This window comes from Uranotaenia lowii, chromosome 2 (assembly GCF_029784155.1).
Source record: "Uranotaenia lowii strain MFRU-FL chromosome 2, ASM2978415v1, whole genome shotgun sequence".
In the NCBI taxonomy this organism is placed as follows: Eukaryota; Metazoa; Arthropoda; class Insecta; order Diptera; family Culicidae; genus Uranotaenia; species Uranotaenia lowii.
In genome coordinates, this window is record NC_073692.1 from 388,449,296 (window position 1) to 388,462,441 (window position 13,146).

The following is a 13,146-nucleotide window of genomic DNA, read 5'->3' on the forward strand; positions in this document are numbered from 1 at the left end:
TTTTGTATTCTGGATTCTGTATTCTGAATTCTGGATTCTGGATTCTGTATTGTGTATTCTGAATTCTGAATTCTGGATTCTGGATTCTGGATTCTGGATTCTGAATTTTGGATTCTGAATTCTGAATTCTGGATTTTTGATTCTTGATTCTGGATTCTGGATTCTGGATTCTGGATTATGGATTCTGCATTCTGGATGCTGTATTCTGGATTTTCGACTCTGGATTCTGCATTCTGGTCTCTGGATTCTGAATTCTGGATTCTGGATTCTGAATTCTGTATTCTGGGTTCTGGATTCTGGACTTTGAATTTCGAATTCTTGATTCTGGATTCTCTATTCTGAATTCTGGATTCTGGATTGTGGATTCTGGATTAAGGATTCTAGATTCCGAATTCTGGATCCTGGATCATGGTCCTGGATCCGAATTCTGGTTAAAGGTAGTGGATACTGGGCCGATGTTCGTTCGTATCTGAAATATGGATATGAATTTGAAATTTTCGATGCTGGATCTGGATTTTGTTACAAAATTATCATATATGTGCTTTGAATACTAGAGTCTGGGTTCAATGACGGAACTCTCAATTTTAAATAAATGGGTTTGGGAATTATACTTATTATTCTGACTACAATGCATTCTTTGTGTTTAGTTTTTGAATCAAATCTAAGAAACAAGGATTGATGATTGATGATTTTTTTTTTGTTGATTGATTTTCTTTTAACAAAACTAAAACTAATTTAATAGATACTAAATAATTATCATTCGACTAGAAACGATAATAAAATATTTCAGATAAGCTAAAAAGTATTGCAAGCACAAAAACTTTCCAGACAATGGCCACAAAACTCCCAGAACTCACTTTCAATCCATTATTAATACATTCAAACAAACACCACAGAAAAAATTTTTTCAACTCTTATTTAAAAACATACTCGCCCCCACACCATCGTCTTTCATTCATTCATTCATTGTTCAAAACGATGTTCGGAATTGTTTTCAAAATTGTGCAGGGACCCGCCGAACGACGACGAGTTTGAGTTCACAACCATTGCAACGCTGGGCAATTTTTTTTTCAATTATAACTCATTCCAGTGTGGCAATTTAGTGGTGGGAGCTTGAATGGAAAACTCGAGTGAGTCCAACGACAGCAAACTGAACGAGGGTAAGGGGGGATGATTCTCCTTTCCTGTCGATTACCGGTTTGGCGAGATTATTTTTCCATTCAGTAGCAAGCTAGGAGTGTTGCAGCAGGAAAAAAACACACACATTCCGCTTTTCATATTTCAGATTCCGCTGCAGCTTTTAACTACCAACTGCTTTTCATTCTAACTAACTTTGGGATACAATGCGTCTACATTTACGAATGTTGTTTTTTTTCTCAACTGTCTACAATGGTACGAAGGGAAAGAATTGGAAAAAAGGGTGAGCAAAGAGAAGGGGTTCTGCGTGTCCTTTATGAATATGTCCTTATGTATGATCCAGAATCCTCGTCGCGGCACGAGCCAACCTCAGCGAGGGAGAGAGAGAGTGTGAGCAAAAGCGTCAGACCAAAGTGGCGACGCATTTAGAATTTATGTTTTTCGCAGCATGGCGTTGGGTGAGTGGAAAAATTCTGAGCAAAACCTTGTGTGACTCCACGCCGACTGGCTGGTTTGTTGTCTTGCTCGCAGACTGGGTTTGTTCAGAATGGGGGAAAACATCAAACAAAAACCCTTGGCTCGGTGGAAGCTTTTGGCCTCGTTCATCCGGTCGTCGAAAAGTTGCAACCGATGTTTTTCAAATTGGAAGACCTCATTTCGGAGATGTTCCAAGCCTTTTACTGAACAAGCGAGGAGCAGACATTAGCAGCCTGCAGAATTAAACAAAACTGTCTCGTACAACCCTTTAGGCTCCGAAAAACCATCTCAACCTGCATCCGAGAGTGATTCATCCTGGCGATTGTCTCTGCCGTGTCGGCAGAATAATGTGTTAAAAGTTGATGAAGTGCAAAGGTAATTTATCTTTCTACATAGGCAGAGTCTCGTACCATTTATTAACGGACCCATTTTTGTCTGGTGCTGGAATACAATGAAAAGACTTTGTTGGGCACATAAACCATTGATGAATGACTTCATGGATTGAATAATCGACGACCATTAAAATCAAAATCGATACATTGTAATCTGATTTTTTTTTTTTTCAGAACTATTGCCTTCACTAACTTCAAAGAAATATAACTCAATAAATTTGTAACCCTGCTCCAGAAGATAACCGTTAAATGAATTGATTTCCTTCTAGTGACAGCGTCGAGTGGTTTTCCGCTAAATTAATAGAATTTTCCATTATTGGAATCGGCACCCACTCATTCTTATCGCACGAGTCCCATTCAAAACGTTCGCAATGATTTGTCATTTGTTCATTCTATTTTTCTCTTTTCTGCTCCTTTACAGACTCCATCGAGAACAAGGTCACCGAAACGGATGGGAAACGGTACACGGTAACGTCCCAACTGCGGATCAAACCCGGCTCCGATGACGACTACATGGAGTACACCTGCCAGGCCAAGCACAAGGCCCTCAACCCGGACAAACCGATGCAGGCCACGGTGCAGCTGTCGGTGTTGTGTAAGTACAAATTCATCCCCCCATTCTCCCTCACTTTTCGCTTAAAATTCCGAACTGGGACCGAATCTTTCACCCGGCTTGGGGTTGGTCCAGGTCTAGAAATTGAAAACCAAGAAAAAGGAGAAAAATTTCACCCGGGTTGCAAAGTCTCGGTAATCCACTTCCGGGTTCGTGGATGATGTGTTTGTGAGCGAAAGAAAGAGGAAGCGAGGAAATAGTGCTGTTGCCATAATTAGGCGTTATTGGTCTTTATCCCCGTTTTAAACGAAGGTTCCGGTTTCACTGTGCTTGAAAGTAGCGCTGCACCGAAAGATTGGTAATTATCAAATGGAATCATCGAGAATTATTTTCAATCGTATCGATAGAAAATAGTCAAAATTGTCAAAATTGTCAAAATTGTCAAAATTGTCAAAATTGTCAAAATTGTCAAAATTGTCAAAATTGTCAAAATTGTCAAAATTGTCAAAATTGTCAAAATTGTCAAAATTGTCAAAATTGTCAAAATTGTCAAAATTGTCAAAATTGTCAAAATTGTCAAAATTGTCAAAATTGTCAAAATTGTCAAAATTTTCAAAATTGTCAAAATTGTCAAAATTGTCAAAATTGTCAAAATTGTCAAAATTGTCAAAATTGTCAAAATTGTCAAAATTGTCAAAATTGTCAAAATTGTCAAAATTGTCAAAATTGTCAAAATTGTCAAAATTGTCAAAATTGTCAAAATTGTCAAAATTGTCAAAATTGTCAAAATTGTCAAAATTGTCAAAATTGTCAAAATTGTCAAAATTGTCAAAATTGTCAAAATTGTCAAAATTGTCAAAATTGTCAAAATTGTCAAAATTGTCAAAATTGTCAAAATTGTCAAAATTGTCAAAATTGTCAAAATTGTCAAAATTGTCAAAATTGTCAAAATTGTCAAAATTGTCAAAATTGTTAAAATTGTTAAAATTGTCAAAATTGTCAAAATTGTCAAAATTGTCAAAATTGTCAAAATTGTCAAAATTGTCAAAATTGTCAAAATTGTCAAAATTGTCAAAATTGTCAAAATTGTCAAAATTGTCAAAATTGTCAAAATTGTCAAAATTGTCAAAATTGTCAAAATTGTCAAAATTGTCAAAATTGTCAAAATTGTCAAAATTGTCAAAATTGTCAAAATTGTCAAAATTGTCAAAATTGTCAAAATTGTCAAAATTGTCAAAATTGTCAAAATTGTCAAAATTGTCAAAATTGTCAAAATTGTCAAAATTGTCAAAATTGTCAAAATTGTCAAAATTGTCAAAATTAACAAAATTGTCAAAATTATCAAAATTGTCAAATTGTCAAAATTGACAAAATAGTCGAAATTGTCAAAATTGTCAAAATTGTCTAAGTTGAAGTTAAACTGAAGATAAACTGAAGGTAGACTCAAAATAGAATGAAGATAGACTGAAGATAAACTGAAGATGGGGCTTGTGATATAGCTCAGTTGGCAAGTCTGTTGTCTCCTAAGCCGATGTCCGCGAGTTCGAGCCCAAGAGTAAACATCGAACACAGTTGTACCGGATAAGTTTTTCAATAACGATCCGCCAACTGCAACGTTGATAAAGTCGCGAATGCCATAAAGATGGTAAAACGACTATAATCGAAACAAAAAAAAATAATAAACTGAAGATAGTGATAGACTGAAGAAAGGCTGAAGACAAACTGAAGATAGACTGAAAACAGACTGAAGATAGACTGAAGATAGACTTAAGACTGACTGAAGATAATTTGAAAATAGACTGAAGATAGACTGAAGATAGACTGAAGATAGAATGAAGATAAACTGAAGATAAACTGAAGGAAGACTGGTGATAAACTGAAGATAGACTGAAGACAGAATGAAGTTAGATTGAAGATAGAGTGGAGGTAGACATTAAATAGAATGAAGACAGACTGGAAATAAACTGAAGATAGACTGAAAATAGACTGAAGATAGACTGAAGATAGGCTGAAGATAGACTGAAGATAGACTGAAGTTAGACTGAAGATAGACTGAAGGTAGTCTTAAATTAGAAAGAAGATAGACTGAAGATAGAGTGAAGACAAACTGAAGATAGACTGAAGATAGAACGAAGATAGAACGAAGATAGACTGAAGATAGACTGAAGACAAACTGAAGATAGACTTAAGATATACTGAAGATAGACTGAAGATAGACTGAAGATAGACTGAAGATAGACTGTGGTTAGACTGAAGATAGACTGAAGGTAGACTTTAATTAGAATGTAGATAGACTGAAGATCGACTGAAGACAAACTGAAACAAACTGAAGACAAACTGAAGATAGACTGAAGTTAGACTGAAGTTAGACTGAAGATAGACTGAAGGTAGACTTAAAATAGAACGAAGATAGACTGAAGATAGACTGAAGATAGACTGAAGACAAACTGAAGACAAACTAAAGATAGACTTAAGATAGACTGAAGATATACTGAAGTAAGACTAAAGATAGACTGAAGATAGACTGAAGATAGACTGAAGATAGATTGAAGATATACTGGAGAAAGACTAAAGATAAACTTAAGATAAACTTAAGATAGACTGAAGATAGACTGAAGATAAATTGAAGATAGACTGAATATTAACTGAAGGAAATTTAGGAAGTACTGAGGTGAAAATCTGAGTTCAGAACAAAACGTAAGCCCTCTTTTACGGAAGTTTGGTGTTCCGTGTTGGGCATTCTCGAGCCCCCAGTTAAAAAACAAATAAATAGGGGAAAGCAGAAACTGCTACAACAAAATTCCAAAAGAGAGAACGATCGAGACGCCCGCCTCGGCCCCGGCCGAGGTCAGTAATTAAAATTAAAGGATGTAATTGCGTTGCAGTGCAGTGATGCGAGAAAAAACCATTTTTCCTCGTTTCGCAAGAATCACGTTATTTTGTAATGCTGTGAGGCAGCGAGAATGATGCAAAAGTGGGGGAAATTTGTGGGTGGCTGGAAAGCTTTTCGTTTCCCGAGTCCGTCGTAGGAGATCGATTTTTCAAATTGGCACATCCGTGCTAAGCATACAGTGTTGGGTCCTGCTCTGGCGTGCAACTTGCAGGAATGTAGAAAAAATCGGTTGCAATAACGGTTCGAAATTACCGTAGCTCTGGCGTGTGATGATGGTCATTAATCAGGGAGTTCGCTCGGTCAAATGTTGTTGAGTGTGCTGCGAGAGCGAGTGTATCGTATCGCATGTTCGATTATTATTAGTTTCCTGCCTTTCCCAGCAGCAGCAGCAGCGGCCGATGGGACGAGATGAGCGAATTGGAGGAATAAAGTTCAATTGCAGATTTTCCGGATGAGATGGTTTGATTGGAACATTGTATAGGAGGGAGCGTGCATCAACGGGAGCCACCATTCACAACTTCGGCGCTGTGATTGGGAAAATAATCACAATCAATTAGTTTCCCGTTCTGAGCTCTAGCTGACGTTCCTCTGATGAGTTGTTCGTGTTTTTCGTTTGAAGAGCCGGAAGTGATTGGACTTATGATTGAAGCTTGAAATTAATGAAAAGATTTGGTTCTGCTATTCAAACTTTTCGAAAAAAAAAACAGTTTCAAAATAAGAATGATTCAGAATTATACAGATTTATACATAAACAGAATGTAACGGAATCACACAGAATCATAGGCTGATCATAGACATAGACAATAGACTGAAATCTGAAGAAAGACTGAAAATAGACTGAAGATAGGCTGAAGATAGACTGAAGGTAGACTGAAGATAGCCTGAAGATAGACAGATAATAGACTGAAAAAAGATTGATGATAGACTACAGAGTATTACAGAATGTTACAGAATCATACAGAATCATACAGAATCATACAGAATCATACAGAATCATGCAGAATCATACAGAATCATACAGAATCATACACAATCATACAGAATCATACAGAATCATACAGAATCATACAAAATAATACAGAATCATACAGAATCATACAGAATCATACAGAATCATACAAAATCGTACAGAATCATACAAAATCATACAAAATAATACAGAATCATACAGATTAATACAGAATCATTCAGAATCATACATAATCATACAGAATCATACAGAATCATACAGAATCATACGGAGCATGCAGAATCATACAGAATCATACAGATTCATACAAAATCATAAAGAATCATAAAGAATCATACAGAATCATACAGAATCATACGGAATCATACAGAATTATTCAGATTCATACAGAATCATACGAAATCATACAGAATCATACAGAATCATACAGAATCATACAGAATCATACAGGATCATACAGAATCATACAGAATCAAACAAAATCATACAGAATCATACAAAATCGTACAGAATCATACAGAATCATACAGAATCATACAAAATCGTACAGAATCATACAAAATCATACCGAATCATACAGAATCATACAAAATCATACAGAATCATACAGAATCATACAGAATCATACAGAATCATACAGAATCATACAAAATCATGCGGAATCATACAGAACTATACAGAATCATACAGGATCATACAGAATCATACAGAATCATACGGAATCATACAGAATCTTACAGAATCATACCGAATCATACAGAATCATGCAGAACCATAAAGAATCATACAGAAACTTACAGAATCACACCGAGTGATACAGAATCATACAGAATCGTTCAGAGTCATACAAAATCATATAGAATCATACAAAATCATACCAAATCATACGGAATCATACAAAATCATACAAAATCATACAAAATCATACAAAATCATACAAAATCATACAAAATCATACAAAATCATACAAAATCATACAAAATCATACAAAATCATACAAAGTCATACAAAACCATACAAAACCATACAAAATCATATAAAATCATATAAAATCATACAAAATCATACAAAATCATACAAAATCATACAGAATCATACAAAATCATACAAAATCATACAGAATCATATTGATTCATACAGAATTTTGTCAGAATCGTACAAAATTACGAATTATTATTCATAATATCACAATTCAATGTATAAGACCTTTAATTTTCACTCAGACATCGTTTCCTTACCGGATAATAATAAAAATTTCAGACGAACTACTTACCGAGGTAGCAAACAAAATTGTCCCGGTAAACAGCGTTATCAACGCCACACTTTCCAGGTCCTGGAAGCGACCAGATGAATCCTGCCTGGAAATCGTTTCCCATCGCTCTTTCTCTGGTTGTGTATACACACAAAAATAAGAAATAAAAACCACCAGCAGCAAAAAAAATCTCAAAGCTGTAAAGTGATCCATTATGAGCTCGGTTTCGCCACACCCTGGGTTATTCTTCCTTCGACGTCGTCATCTGAGTCGTGTTCCGGAAGATACTGGGCTGCCGGCTAGCTGGCTGGCATCCAGCAGAGGAGGAACTACATCAGTCAAAGCCAGCAACTGACGCCACTTTGGGGAAAACGCAGAAGCAAACACAGAGCGGGAAAAAAATGAAACGCTGAGTGCGATTGCAGTTCCAGAGACCCAGCTAAAAAGTGCTTCATAGCGACTTTTTTCTTACTGCAAGAAAGGGTAAAGCTATCAAAAGCGAAGAAGTAAGCGAAAAAAAAACCTTAACAGTACAGCGGCACTACAGTACTTCAAGGAACTTTTCTCTCCGGGAACCACCTCACTCTGTGGCTTCCCATCGCTTCGGTGGAGGTTTGGTTTTTAGTTTGCTGCCTGCGTCGTTGTTATGTAATTTCAACACCATTCACAAAACTCTCGGGTGGGTGGTTGCTTTCGTTGGCTGGTTTGCTGTCGACAGGACTCCTCAATAACCCGGTAGCAGTAGCAGGGACTGCTCTACTCTGGAGGGAAGACATCAAGTGCTAGGGCTGCTAGTTGTTGGCGAGAACGTGGAAGAAAAATCCCGTACAAATAGAAAAAGCGATTGAGTAGCTCTTAGCGGTTTTCAATAGTGTCAAGCTCCTTGGGTATTGCAGCAGCAGCAGGGAACTACAGCGTATGCTGGAACCATCGCCGCCATCATCATCTTCTATGGGATACAAGAAAGAAGACTTGTAGGGTTGAGGACAAGATTCTAGCTGTGAGGTTGGTAAAACGTGACTTTGCCACTGGGAAAGTTTCCTCAACCTTGGCACGCGGAATCGGAACACAGTCGTCGTTTGATTGTTTGAAAATTAAAAAAAAAATCAATAATATTTTCAATGAAATTTTCAATGACATTTTCAATGACATTTTCAATGACATTTTCAATGACATTTTCAATGACATTTTCAATGACATTTTCAATGACATTTTCAATGACATTTTCAATGACATTTTCAATGACATTTTCAATGACATTTTCAATGAAATTTTCAATGACTTTTTCAATGACATTTTCAATGACATTTTCAATGACATTTTCAATGAAATTTTCAATGACATTTTCAATGAAATTTTCAAAGACATTTTCAATGACATTATCAATGACATTTCCAATGACATTTTCAATGAAATTTTTAATGACATTTTCAGCGACATTTTCAAGACATTTTCAATGACATTTTCAATGACATTTTCAATGATTTTTTCAATGACATTTTCAATGACATTATCAATGACATTTTCAATGATATTTCAATGAAATTTCAATGATATTTTCAATGACATTTTCAATGACATTTTCTATGATATTTTTAATAATATTTTCAATGACATTTTCTATGATATTTTTAATAATATTTTTAATGATAATTTTAATGAAAATTCTCACGATCGCCATGGAAGAAAAATAAAGGCACCCATCTTTCATAGTGTTAAAAAAAATTTAAATATGACATGTTCATATCATCTTATTTCAGAAAAACTCAATTCAATTATTTTAATAATCAAACTAACCGGGCTAGTCCGTACCCATCGGATGCAGATAGCATTTCAAGACGGAAGAAGCAGCAGCAGCAGCATTCCCATTAGTGTGCCGTGCCGGGAATTCCCGGGGCAAACTCGCGCGTCCGCGATTTAATAGCCGCTTGATGGTTTTCGGGGTTTCCATTCCGATCTCATCCGAACTGAACTGAGCTTGAACTGAGCAGAGAAGAATTGCAACTCCCTCAAACCGCGGCCGGCGTCGATGGATGATGTCAAACCGTTTTACTATTCGAGGATTCTAGAATCCTCGGCGATTCCCGGCCAGCCGTGATAAAGCCAATGTTGAACGTGCCTGGGAAAATTTTTCGCTTTCTCGAGTTTGAACTGGATGAAGGAGGGAAAATGGTGAGAGTAGGGTGGGAGTTTTCTTTCCCCTCGAAAGGTAACCTATTGAGGTGGAGGAGACATTTGAAGGTGCCCAATTTCGTTCCCTCGATTGCCGGCTGCTGTCGGATTCGGTTCGTTGGGAGTCGATCGAATGGAATGCAGTTAGCCGGAGCAGCAACAACACAACCGGTGCCAAATGTGGCATAAAATAGCCATATTGCAAGGTACTAAACAGGCGATTTGAGGCCGAACGTGATTTGCATCGTTGGGCTGGAGCTCATCATGAAAAGTCTAGCTTGAAAAAGGCTAAAATTTCATCTTTTCTTGGAATTTTTGTTTAAGGAAAATCTTCCAGAGAGAAATTTAAAATTCAACACAGAGCGCAAAAGTTTATTATCTTTACGAAGTAATAAATTTTAAGTGTGCGAAATCAGTTCAAAAAGCTTTACCAAAGATTTAAAATCTCATAAAACAAATGAAATTATTCTGCTAAATCCTATAATCAGGCAGCAGCAGGCAGCCCACATCCTTTAACCAAATGTTGACACAGTAATGACTTGGAAATTGGGGCAGCTTCCAGGTTGATTACATTTTCAGCCCCCTCAATGGGAGTGACATTTTGGCACGACAAGTCATGCTTCTTTCGTTTTTTTTTTTTTTTTTTCGGCAGACAAGCTAGCAATGAAGTTCAATTTCCATCTTATCACCAATAAAGCAGCCGTAAAATGTGCCAAGCATTTGCAGCAGCGCGTTGGCATGCGAGAAAAAATCCACTTTCTTCTATGTCTTTGAGCACCACGTTTGTTTCCATCATCCTCATCAACGTGTGGCGTCAAATTTAACGACAGCGGCAGCAGCCGATTTGAAAAATCTATCACTGTCACCGAGAGATAAGGGGGATCCAGAAAAGATGATAAATTCCTTTATTAATTAAATTTAAAGTTTTGAAATAAAAAAAACAAATTAAACTCTAGATATGATCTTTGAGTTTTGCGAACAAAAAGAAAAAGTTGGAGAGGTTGTTATTAAACTACGACCGATAAGCCAAGACGTCTAGTCATGTCAACACTGTCACGTCAACATTCATTCCAATATTGTCACGTCAACATCGTCACGTCAACATTGTCACGTCAACATTGTCACGTCAAAACTGTCATTCCAACATTGTCACGCCATCATTGTCACCTCAACATTGTCACGTCAAAATGTCACCTCAATTTGTCACGTCAACATAGTCACGTCAACAATGTCGCGTCAACATTGCCACGTCAACATTATCAAGTCGAAATCGTCACGTCAACATTGTCACGTCAATATTCTAACGCCAACACTGTAATGTCAACATTGTCACGTCAACATTGTCACGTCGACATTGTTACGTCAACATTGTCACGTCAACATTGTCATGTCAACATTGTCGCCTCAACATTGTCACGTCAACATTGTCATGACAACATTGTCACTTCAACGTTGTCACTTCAATATTGTCACGTCAACATTGTCACGTCAACATGAACACGTCAACATTGTCACGTCAACATTGTCACTTCAACATTGTCACGTCAACATTGTCACGTCAACATTGTCACGTCAAAATTGTCACCTCAACATTGTCAACGCAACATTGTCATGTCAACAGTGTCACATCAACATTGTCACGTCAACATTGTCACGTCAACATTGTCACCTCAACATTGTCAACGCAACATTGTCATGTCAACAGTGTCACATCAACATTATCACGTCAACATTGTCACGTCAACATTGTCACGTCTACATGGTCATGTCAACATTGTCACGTCAACATTGTCACGTCAACATTGTCACGTCAACATTGTCACGTAAAATTTGTCACATTATCACGTCAAAATTGTCACTTCAACATTTTCGTTTCAAAATTGGCATGTCAACATTGTCATGACAACATTGTATCGTCAACATTGTCACTTTAACATTGTCACGTCAATATTGTTACGTCAACTTTGTCACGTCAACATTGTCCTGTCAACATTGTCACGTCAATATTGTCACGTCAACATTGTCACCTCAACATCATCACGTTAACAATGTCACGTCAACATTGTCACGTCAACATTGTCACGTCAACATTGTCACGTCAACATTGTCACGTCAACATTGTCACGTCAACATTGTCACGTCAACATTGTCACGTCAACATAGTCACGTCAACATTGTCACGTCAACATTGTCACGTCAACATTGTCACCTCAACATTGTCAACGCAACATTGTCATGTCAACAGTGTCACATCAACATTATCACGTCAACATTGTCACGTCAACATTGTCACGTCTACATGGTCATGTCAACATTGTCACGTCAACATTGTCACGTCAACATGGTCATGTCAACATTGTCACGTCAACATTGTCACGTCAACATGGTCACGTCAACATTGTCACGTCAACATTGTCACGTCAACATTGTCACGTAAAATTTGTCACATTATCACGTCAAAATTGTCACTTCAACATTTTCGTTTCAAAATTGGCATGTCAACATTGTCATGACAACATTGTAACGTCAACATTGTCACTTTAACATTGTCACGTCAATATTGTTACGTCAACTTTGTCACGTCAACATTGTCCTGTCAACATTGTCACGTCAATATTGTCACGTCAACATTGTCACCTCAACATCATCACGTTAACAATGTCACGTCAACATTGTCACGTCAACATTGTCACGTCAACGTTGTCACGTCAATATTGTCACGTCAACATTTTCTGGTCCACATTGTCACGTCAAAATTGTCACGTCAACATTGTCACGTCAACATTGTCACGTCAACATTGTCACGTCAACATTGTCAAGTCAACATTGTCCCCTCAACATTGTCATGTCAACATTGTCACGTCAACATTGTCACGTCAAAATTGTCACGTCAACATTGTCACTGCAACATTGTCACGTCAACATTATCACGTAAAAATTGTCACGTCAACATTGTCACGTCAACATTGTCACGTCAACATTGTCACGTCAACATTGTCACGTCAACATTGTCACGTCAACATTGTCACGTCAACATTGTCGCGTCAACATAGTCACGTCAACATTGTCACGTCAACATTGTCACGTCAACATTGTCACGTCAACATTGTCACGTCAACACTGTCACGTCAACATTGTCACGTCAACATTGTCACGTCAACATTGTCACGTCAACATTGTCACGTCAACATTGTCACGTCAACATTGTCATGTCAACATTGTCACGTCAACTTTGTCACGTCAACTTTGTCACGCCAACTTTGTCACGTCAAAATGTCACCTCATTTTTGTCACGTTAAC

The 13,146-nt window shown here is 37.2% G+C and overlaps 1 protein-coding gene across 5 annotated transcripts in view; it reads left to right on the forward strand.

Annotated features, from left to right (window-relative positions):
- LOC129750061 (nephrin) overlaps positions 1-13,146 on the forward strand; it is a 690,512-nt gene that overhangs the window by 578,164 nt on the left and 99,202 nt on the right. For all 5 annotated transcript variants that reach the window (XM_055745260.1, XM_055745255.1, XM_055745256.1 and 2 more), the window contains exon 6: positions 2,428-2,601. In XM_055745260.1, the coding sequence (XP_055601235.1) occupies positions 2,428-2,601 (174 nt within the window). The remainder of the gene's footprint in view (positions 1-2,427; positions 2,602-13,146) is intronic.